The sequence below is a fragment of the Stylophora pistillata genome, chromosome 2 (genome assembly GCF_964205215.1).
Source record: "Stylophora pistillata chromosome 2, jaStyPist1.2, whole genome shotgun sequence".
NCBI lineage: Eukaryota > Metazoa > Cnidaria > Anthozoa > Scleractinia > Pocilloporidae > Stylophora > Stylophora pistillata.
Genome location: NC_142520.1, coordinates 38,018,479 through 38,028,740, shown reverse-complemented (window position 1 = coordinate 38,028,740; position 10,262 = coordinate 38,018,479). Strand labels below are relative to the sequence as shown.

Sequence of the window (10,262 nt, the reverse complement as noted above, 5' to 3'; positions counted from 1 at the left end):
GACAATATGCCCACTTCATCGCTCAAGACTTGGTCTGGGATAGAATCGAGGAGGAAATACTAGATGCAGAGTGCCTTTTCAATCATTGTCTCATTTAGGCGCGTATATATAGGTACAAGAAACGCAAGCTGTTATTTAACAATGGAATAATGATTCCCTTTAAAAACGTTAGTAATCATATTTTCATCAAACGGTCTTTTTCATCGTATTTCCACGAGTGATATTACATTTAATACCCAAGTTACAAAACATGTATTTCGAATGTGTCCAGCGCTACGGTAGTCCCATGCACATGCGATAAGATCTACGAACAACAACTTAGCGAAGTATTTCTGTCATAACTTACGCTATCATTTTATCGTCTGATTCCTATACGTGAATTTTTAAAAAATGTACGATAGCTAATTCCCAAAAATTACTTAAAAAAACGTTAACCAACGCTGCAAAAAGCAATACAAGGCATGAGGGCCTTTTATCTTTTTTCTTTGTCGACGGGATAAGTTAATCCCTGTTTTATAATACGAAAAATCATCAATTTAAGAAATGAATTTCCTAGGTGAGCTAATATTAACTAAATTGCAGAAAAAAAGCCAAGAGAATCCAGACTTTGACGAGATTCGAATCCTTACTTTCCAGATACCAGCTCTTGTTCTTTTCTGCAATCTCTTCAATTGAGGCTCATCTGCAAGGATAATTTTTTTACTGCCCTCTACTTCTATTTCATCCGAAGGTCGAGAAGTGATTTGTTTCTTTCGATCGTGATAAGGCAATTCAAATGGCACCAACCACAAGAAACAGAGTCACTTTTCAGTTGACAGTATTGAGCGTTTATTCAAGGAAGCTCCGGTAAATCGCTAAAAAATCCTTAAATAGAAGGATTCTAGATTCACAAGCTTTCACCTACATTTTATGTATTAAGGAACGATGTTATTTTTTTGGAATTACAAACGTCAGTCACAGGACAAATCTGGCTAGACCACATAATGACTTTAATTTACGACGGGTGTCCTCCATTAAGCGTCGATTAACGATGTTAAAACCGTCATGTAAATAGAAAGAAAGAAAGAGATGGTAGACTACACCGTGGTCAAATCTATGCGCAAGTGCGATGAGTAGTTGGCGCGCTTTCAGGTTGTCAGAAGCAAGATGTCTCACATGAGTGACAAAAAGAAGAAAAAAAACACGCGCGCACACACACGCGAACCATGGTGTTTTAAAAGCCTCTGACGTTCTTAGCAAAGCTAAAAACAGAATGGTAATGAACAGGATACACGTACTTGTATAAGCTTCGTCCTCGAAAAGTCTGGTATTTTCCTTTTGTCTACTACTATTTCCTCTTCTGTGAACGATTCACTTGTTCTTTCACTCACGCGAAACTATCACTGTGGTTGTTTCTTGGGTTTTCCTCCCTTCTCCTAGCATCCCGCGTGGCTTTACCAAGTTATAGAGCCCGCAAAAATTTGTTCTATATCTCTTAAATGAGCCAAAGATAGTTGAGCTGTTTAGCCCTTCAACTTCTAGTTAATTGTTTAGTAATTCTCTTTTCTTATCTGCTTTTGGTTTCCAGTGAATTCGCAAGGAAAATGTGGTGTTTCATCCAAAAAATCTATTTATCATTAATCATTGATGATAAATAGATTAAGTTTATGAATTTACAACTTTTGCTCGACAATGTTTTTACAATTTTTAAATGATATTGTATTTCAATCACTACTGAAAGTGAAAGGGTACTTTAGCCATAACAACAAACTCAGCCAAGGAAATAAGAAACTCTAAGACCTTAGCAGTAATATACAGAATATATGAGACAGCTAGTCTGTGCTACAGTAGCGGGCATTACACACAGGTACAGCAGAGAAGTAATATACGTAATAGGAGCCACAATTTCTCACTTTGATGCTGGTGGACCATTTACAACAATTTGAAGACCAGTGAAAGCAGACCTTCCTGGTAACCTGACCTTCGGCCACTGTGGAATGAACACCATTTAACCAGCTTGTGATATCAGCCATACACCTATGAGTAGGTGGACAAGTGGTTGGCATTTTTCTTCCTGCAGCTCCTTGGAAACGATACCAACCATGAGAGATTGAATTGTCGCACAAAGCAGACCCAGCTTTAGGGATTGTGGATTTACGGTTGGCACTGGTCAGACTTGAGTAGCTTAGACACTCCTCAGCTAAAGAAAATATTATCTCGTTTGGTTAAATCATTAAGGAGTGTTCACGCATATGCAAACTCAATGAAGGTTCAAATTCAAATAAATTACAAGTTTTTTTCAACTTGAAAAGACACTTTTGGTCATTTTCAGTGTACCATTTCAAGGATGCCGAGGCTACCATGACGTACCTTGGCACGATGTCCCATTTCCAACGTATCCTTTCTTACAGGTGCAATCGTGAGAGCCCCTAGTGTTGGTACAGTTCGCATTCACGTCACAGACATGGTTTCCATTGCTGCATTCATTAATATCTGGAAGAAACATTGATTTAGAAACTGAGAAAATTTTAACGAAAGAAGAAATTCAAGCTTAACCATAATCAAATCGCCTTTAGAAATTATTTTTAGTACTGAGGCAATAGCTATTGCTGAAAGATACTTTGTTAATACATAATAAGCCACAACAGTTTCATATTAGCAACCAAGCAGCCACTACAGCATTAATCTACTTTTCTTTTCGAAAAAAATCATTTATTGGATGCACAGGTTTAGTTAATGTATGTTGGCATGATTTTCCGTCTCCAACAAATCCTTCCTTACAGCTACAACCTTTGTAACAACCTTTAGTGTTGGTGCAGTTTGCATTGCAAACAAGGTTTCCATTGATGCCTACATCGTCATCTAGAAGTACATGCAATGCATAGAAAAAAAGGTATACTTACGTAACTTAGCACAATTTCCATCTCCTTTAAATCCAAACTTATTAATAATACGAATGATACTCAATTGCGGCGATTTACATCAAATTAGTTAAAGCAGGTATTCGCAAAACATCCATTCATGTCATCAAAATCACCTGAACATGAGTGTCCATCACCAGTGTGCCCTGCTTTACATGTACATTTGTAAGAACCGTACGTGTTAGTACAGTTTGCATTCACGTCGCAGTCACTGATGTTATATTTACATTCATCTATATCTAGAATTTAGAAAGAGAAGCAGTCGCTAAGTTAGAAAAACTTGAGAGAGGCATCCACGTTGGAACTTATCCAACCAAACAATGTGATAACGAAATTTATGATAGTATAATTCATAATATACAGTGAATATATGAAGTTCATATATTTGAAAGGCGGTATTGAATACATATGATGCACGATCCTTCGCAGTAGATAGCGCTATTTATGCAATAGCGAAAATCAGACCTGAAAAAAATCAGGCCTGTACGGGATTCGAACCACTGACCTCTGCGATACTAGTGCAGCGCTCTACCAATTGAGCTAACAAGCCAACTGGGAGCAGGCCGTTAAGTTGATTCATAATAAACCCGTGATGATAAATCAGATAAAATGAATATATGAAGTTCATATATTTGAACTACGGTATTGAATAAGTATGATGCACGATCCTTCGCAGTAGATAGCGCTATTTATGCAATAGCGAAAATCAGAATGGTTCGAATCCCGTACAGGCCTGATTTTTTTCAGGTCTGATTTTCGCTATTGCATAAATAGCGCTATCTACTGGGAAGGATCGTGCATCATACGTATAATTCATAATACTTTCCCAATACTGATAACACGTTACAAAATAAAATAACTCAAACAAAACTTATGAGACCTACCTTCGTTAACCATATCGCAGTAAATCAGTACTGTCTTCCCTTTCCTAGTTGGACCCAGCCAATACTTGCCGCTTATGGTGTGTTTACCTTCACTCGCTTTTATTTCTTGACAAGACAGCGCCGGTAATTCAGGGATAGAACCTAAGGGAGCTGCAACAATATGTACTTATTGACTGATTGAGAGGGCCGGACGAAAAAATATTTGGCTCGAGGTCATGACGTAGAGACCAAGCGACGCGAGGTCCGTGCCTCATGACCGGTCCGACCAAACTCAGTCAATAAGCAATTTATCATATGACCACTAAGGGATGAAAATCTCAATCTAAATAGGAGGCGATAGACGGGCACGAGCAGCCACACGAGCACAAAAAATTTCAGTAATTAAAACTTTTCCTTTGTTTTCCAAGACAGAACAAGAAACTCGCAATTTCTCGAAAAAGTGAGTTTTTTTCACATTTCTGTCAGTTTTCTTTTAAGTTTTAAAAACAAAGCAACGTGAGGGCAGCAGGAAGGTTTTTGTCCGGACCGGCGCACGTCAACTCGTTCGGCCCTTCACACGTCAGCTGTTAGTATGGTTTTCTATGGGACTGCGCGAGCGGGGCCAGACGGGACATATGATAAGGACAATTATTTCATTTTCTTCATATTCTAAGTGCTATCAGATGAGAAGGAACCGGGTTGGCCTAGGATAGACAAGATTCAAAGAAATTTAAAACACCTAGCTACAAAGACTTTTTTTTCTACCTCGGCCGTTCAATCGTGGGATGTAAAACCATCCAGGGGCTGAAAGAAAATTGTCTGGTCTCGCCTCCTTGGTGCGGTTATTTAGCTCACATATTTGGTATTTTCGATTGTAGTTATAACTTTGGCACGTGATCTCCTGTCCGCATTTGACATCGCAGAGGTGAGGAGCCGCCACTGACCATCTTTTGAAGACAGAGCGCTTAAGAGCCATTCCTTGTATGTTTACTTCTGTCCTACATTGATCATTAGCTGTGACAAACTCCATGACAGAAGTGAAAAAGGCAAATCTTAAATGGCGGAACAGCCACCACATACTTCTTTGATTGTGCTGAATCTGAAAATATTGAGTATAAGACCACGTAAGAACACTGTAGCTGATAGAAAAACTAATAGGAAAGGTATATCTTTGACAAGGGATATATCTTGCGTCAAGGAACGTCAAGCAATACATGACATTTGCCATCCCCAAATCTGCTCTCAACATACAATAGCACCCTTATGGTTGTTTCATTCATAAAAATATACATTAAATAATAACGCGCTCCTGACCGGCTTAAAACGAGTGTATCTTTTAAGTAACACCACTACAAGTTTTTAATGAGAAATTAAAAATAGCGCGTGCGATACGGCATTTTGTAATAGCCTAAGCATAATGTAATAAAGTTTAGTTTAGTTTAGTTTATTGTGATTTGTCACAAGAAGTTGTATACATAAAGTAGCAGATAATATAAGAAAAATATATAAGTTATATACATTATATTAATATGAAATTATATACATAAAATAACATATAGTATAAGAGAAATATAGGATAATATGATGTGAAAGGAGAGACGTGAGAGCAAAGCCCCAATTGCAAATGACGTATCCCCTAGGCTCAGAAGGCTAACATAATAGATTAAGTAAGAAGAGAATATGAGAAATAGTTGACCAATCATGGCGGGAAGTTTGTAGTATACCTCTAAAGTGATCATTTAGATGGACTCTAAACCACAAGAGATCCTGGCTAGCCTTAAGTATGGTAGGTAAACTGTTCCACAATTGAACACTCCTTGGACTGAATAGCTGTTACGATAGTATTCCGGATTATGCTTAGCCTGATGAAAATTACGGGTACCATAATGCCGAGTGGCAGCTTGAATGAAACATCCAAAATTACTAGTAACAGGTTGTGGCATTTGTAAGAAATTGCATATTTTGCCATAGGTATTGCAGTATTTTGTTATGAAGATGATGTACGCGACCATCAAAACCAGCTAGACAAACCCAGCTTCATCCATTGCGAGACGTGATTATCAGTGATAATTTTTTTCATTTTTTACATGACTTGTTTCGCGGGTATATCAAGTGATGGGAAAGATTAACTAACGAGTTAGAATCCAAAATTATGAAATGGCTTTAAGAAATTCTATGTCTAACTGGCATTTTAGCCATAATTCCTCTCGTTATCAAGTCAACTGAGGCACTAACACCTATCCAGTGAAATCCTCGACCGCGAGTCAATTTTACTTCGCTCCAGTAATTTTGGCCTCGAAATGGAAAAAATATAGCAATTTTTTTGTTCTTAACATTGGAACACAGTGGGAAAACACTGGCATCGGTGGCAGCTTTGATGGCTTTGTTTACTTGCTACTTTTACGGCTTGCATTCTTAGACTCAAGGGTCCTTTTCATGGGCAAAAAATAAAGCAAAACGTTTTTCAGACGGGCAGTCTTAATGAGAGCGGCACCTTAAAGTAATAACATGATTTCTCGGATAATTTGGCGTAAGCATGCACTTGTAAATTTTTCAAAGACTCCAGATTGCTTCTGCCCCACGGGATCGTGCCATTTTGTTGTCTTTGAAAAAAAAATTCTCGCAGACATTTACACCAAATAGCATTCAAACCATGTCATTACCAACACAAAGATCTAGAGCTTACCGTCCATGTAACTTCCGTAAACGCCTGGTCAAACACACACAACAATTCCGCAACCCAACTTGCAACATGTTTGGGTCCTTGTTATGAGATGTTGCGAAAGAGTTGGTCAAATGCGTTGTACGGAGCCCAGTTAGTGCCATCTTATTCCATCATCTTAGTTTTTCCGGCACGACCTTAACTTTCAGAAAGTTCAAGTCGTGCCGGAAAAATAAAGGCGTGACAGAAAGTTGACATCGTGCCGGAAAGTTAAATTCGTGTCGGAAAAAATTGAAGGCGTGCCGGAATGTTAAAGTCGTGTCGGCAAATTGAAGGCGTGCCAGAAAGTTGAAGTCGTGCCAGAAAGTTATAGACGTGCCGGAAAAATAAAGTCGTGCCGGAAAATTAAAATTGTGCCAGACAAAAACTGAGGTGGTGAAATATGAGATGGCACTAAAAGGGCTCGTACAAATGCGTACAACATCTTGCAACATCCAAAAATGTTGCAACAAAAATGTGACCGTTTTCATACCTGATCCAACACCATCCTTGCAACTCATTGCCACAGGGTGGCCAAACGTGTGCAACACGTCGCCCACAACACCAGGGACCTTACGCAATCAGGACGGCAACGCTAAGGAAAACTTCGATTAAAAAAATTAATTTCTACTCTTAGTTGGAATTTCAAAAATTGTTGCAGGAGCTCACTGTCTTATACGGCGCCACAGCTCAACTTCAGCATGACGTATAAAAGTAGCGTTCAGTTCCAAATGGAAATTAAAATAATTTGCCGTCGCGGTTTCAGTTCGCAGACGACGCAAGTTTTGGCGATTACACGTTGTCGTTTTGCATAGAACGGCTAAGAAATGAATGGGCCACAAGACAAATGTGGATGACAAATGCTGAATAAATTTGTACCGGGCAGGTGAAAACCGCATTTTATCTTTTTAGTTTTCGTCATAAGAGATGTTATGCTTGTTTTCGATTTTGACATTTGGTTTTCTAATTAAGAAAGGAGTTTTATTTATTTACTTTCAATTTTAGTTTTAAAACTTCCTCTGGCCTCGAGGAGAGAGAGTTACTGTTTTGTGAAATGTTATTAAAATTACAAATGGTTTTTTGGCCGCGCTTAGTGATATCATGTCAATTTGAACATATTATTTCTCGGCAGAAAATGATAAAATGCGAAATCTAGGCAAGGAATATAGAACTCAAAACCAATCCCCTTAAATTTTAACTTTTTTCATGGGTGGAAAATTATCAGATCTAATTCGCTCGGAAAATTTTTCTGCGGAGTTTTTTATATTTTTCAGAAATTCAAAACGTCTTAAAAGAAGGCTGTTCTCAGCATTTGGCGCCTTTTTACCGTAGTTGCAGTTACAATAGTCAAAAGAAAAAAAAACATGATCAATAATAAATTTCTTGTTCCTATTTTTTTCTTGACGATGTATATAACAATTCTTCTATTAGTCGTAAAACGATCAAGAATTCATCTATGAATATCGCAACTTTTCGTCGTGGTATGAGTGTCTCGGGTGTTACTTTGAGAAAAAAAAAAGAAATGTATTTACTTTCTTAAATAAAAGAAATTGAAAGACTTGGTAATGATGGAAGGAATCGCACACCCTGTGAGCAGAATGATGACGAGAAAGAACACGTTTTTGATCCTCACAATGCACGCACAGACAATAGTACCATAATAAAGTAAGTATCAGCTTAGATAAATTATTTGCCTAGCACAAAGCAAACCTATACACGGGTTTCTACTTGTATTTTACTCTGTTTTCTAATAGTTTCGTATCATTATTAGGTAACTTCTTTCCATAAAATGTCCATTTCAAAATCTTATTCTACCGCAAGGACGGCGTTAAAAAAAAAAAAAAGAAAAAAAAAAATTCTCGCTCTCGAGTTTCGCTTTCTTCAGGAGCGGGAATCCCAACATATTTGTTCGGATAATGCTTTCCTTTTTACCTTCAGAAAGGAATAAGCACGTTATTATTAGTTGTATCCAAATGATTTGAATGAAGTCTTTCTTTTTCAGAGTTTTAACATGGTAGCATCAAAGAAAACTGGCCTACCTTTTCAGCGTGCAGCAGGCTTTCTCTAGGGATTTTAATTGAAGAATTCAAAACATCTTATAAACGACTTTGCCATCGATATTTGTCGTTTTGCAACCGTAGTGACAGTGACAATAGGTAGTACATAACCTGTAATTAATTATTTAGGTGTTATTCCTGTCAGGTCCTTTCCAATAAAAGTCGCTGTTTTTTTTTTCTTCAGTCTTGGAAGTTTGACATTTTTTTTAAAGAAATGTTATGAGTGTCGTGAGTGCAACATTTAGTAACATGGAACGTAAATGGTTTTCTTAGACCTTTCATCAGGTGTTGACATAAAAATGAATCGCATTCATCCCGTAGGGCAGAATAATTAGAAGGAATAACGCGCTTTTCCTCCTCACAACACACGCATCTATTAGCGACCCAAAGAATCAATGATCAGCTATAATATATTACAGTCAGTGTATACACATCGAGTCGGATCCCTTCATGTATTTTACTCTGGCCTACTGTATTTTCGTATCACTATTAGTGTGTGAATCATTTCATAGACGCGAGTCAGCCAGTCTGGGCGATTTCAATAAGTTAAACTATGAAATTATTGCAATCCACTGAAAACCGTTAAGTTAAATATATTAAAAGTACTTGGAGTAAAAGGCGTCCTGAACTCTTAATATATGATCAAAATTAGCCAACACACCGAAAACACACCAATACTGGGCATAAAAACCCCTTAAATCCAGCAGGTGGAAAAACGGGAGACGTGTACCCCCAACTAAGGCAGTGATGCTGTTTAAGATTATGTGCTAGAGGTAAGAACGTCACCTTACATGCACTGACATACAACTCACTATAATATGATGCGATCCACTACTTTGCTAAATGGAAAAAAAAATAATTCCGGAAGCTGAGACCTTCATATTTCCAAAAGAATTTGTTAGCATAATATCCCACGCCGATAATGGTAGAATGAATAGATAATGACTAGATGTCAGAAGCAAATTGTCTCACACGAGTTGAAAAATTATACACGAACACAATATCAGAATATCCGTACTTGAACATGCTGTGTCCTTGAAAAGTCTGGAGTTATGCTTTTCCCCACTTTTGTTTCCTTTGGAAGATTTCTGTGAACGGTTCGATATTTATTTCGCTTTTTTTTCGGCGAGAAAGCGGCTATATATTATATTATATTCTTGACGTTTTTGAATCTTGCTTGCAATGATTCTTTAAAAACAAAAACAACCTTTCTTATTTTCATAACAATGAAAACGAAAATCGTGCTCACCCTTAAGGAATAATGAATAAACTGGCGCGTAACGAAGGAGGATATCCTCTCTTGCAAGATAGTTTTCTTTATAGCCCCCGTCCTCACAAACATCAAAAAGAATTGATTATCGGCTCTTATGGGCTTTTAACCTTAAACATGTCGAAGCTAGCTCTGCTCAGGCCAGATGTCCTAAACAGTTATGGATGATGTGCTGACATACTGTAATATAGAATGCCACAGAGATTACTTCCATTGCTGCACTCATCCATATCTGAAGGTAAAAGTAACATCGTGACAATTTCATAGGAGTAAGCCCCTCTAAAAAAAAAAAAAAAACAAGCAAACAAAAATATCTTGCTAAAATGTATACCCTTGTAACACGCATAACTATAAAACTAATTAATACCCCAAACTTATTCAGTTGGATTAACGCCTGCTTTTTAATAAGGGAGTACTCGAAAAATCTTCATTTTTTATGAATGCCGTTCCTGTAAAAGGCGGAACATCATG

General features: G+C 37.6%; 1 protein-coding gene across 4 annotated transcripts; it reads right to left on the bottom strand.

Annotated features, from left to right (window-relative positions):
* Positions 1-818: 818 nt before the first annotated feature.
* LOC111346635 (uromodulin-like) lies at positions 819-9,827 on the bottom strand. 4 transcript variants are annotated; one of them, XM_088751207.1, is made up of 7 exons: positions 8,504-8,722; positions 6,958-7,059; positions 4,529-4,862; positions 3,785-3,934; positions 3,017-3,139; positions 2,350-2,472; positions 819-2,179 (listed from the first exon to the last, which is right to left on the bottom strand). In XM_088751207.1, the coding sequence occupies exons 2-7, from the start codon at positions 6,970-6,972 to the stop codon at positions 1,812-1,814; spliced, it is 1,113 nt and encodes a 370-aa protein (XP_088607333.1). In that variant the 5' UTR covers positions 6,973-7,059; positions 8,504-8,722; the 3' UTR covers positions 819-1,811. The 4 variants fall into 4 exon arrangements, with proteins under 4 accessions (XP_088607333.1, XP_088607335.1, XP_088607334.1 ...); XM_088751209.1 differs by lacking the exons at positions 6,958-7,059; positions 8,504-8,722 and adding an exon at positions 9,540-9,827; XM_088751208.1 differs by lacking the exon at positions 6,958-7,059.
* Positions 9,828-10,262: the final 435 nt, after the last annotated feature.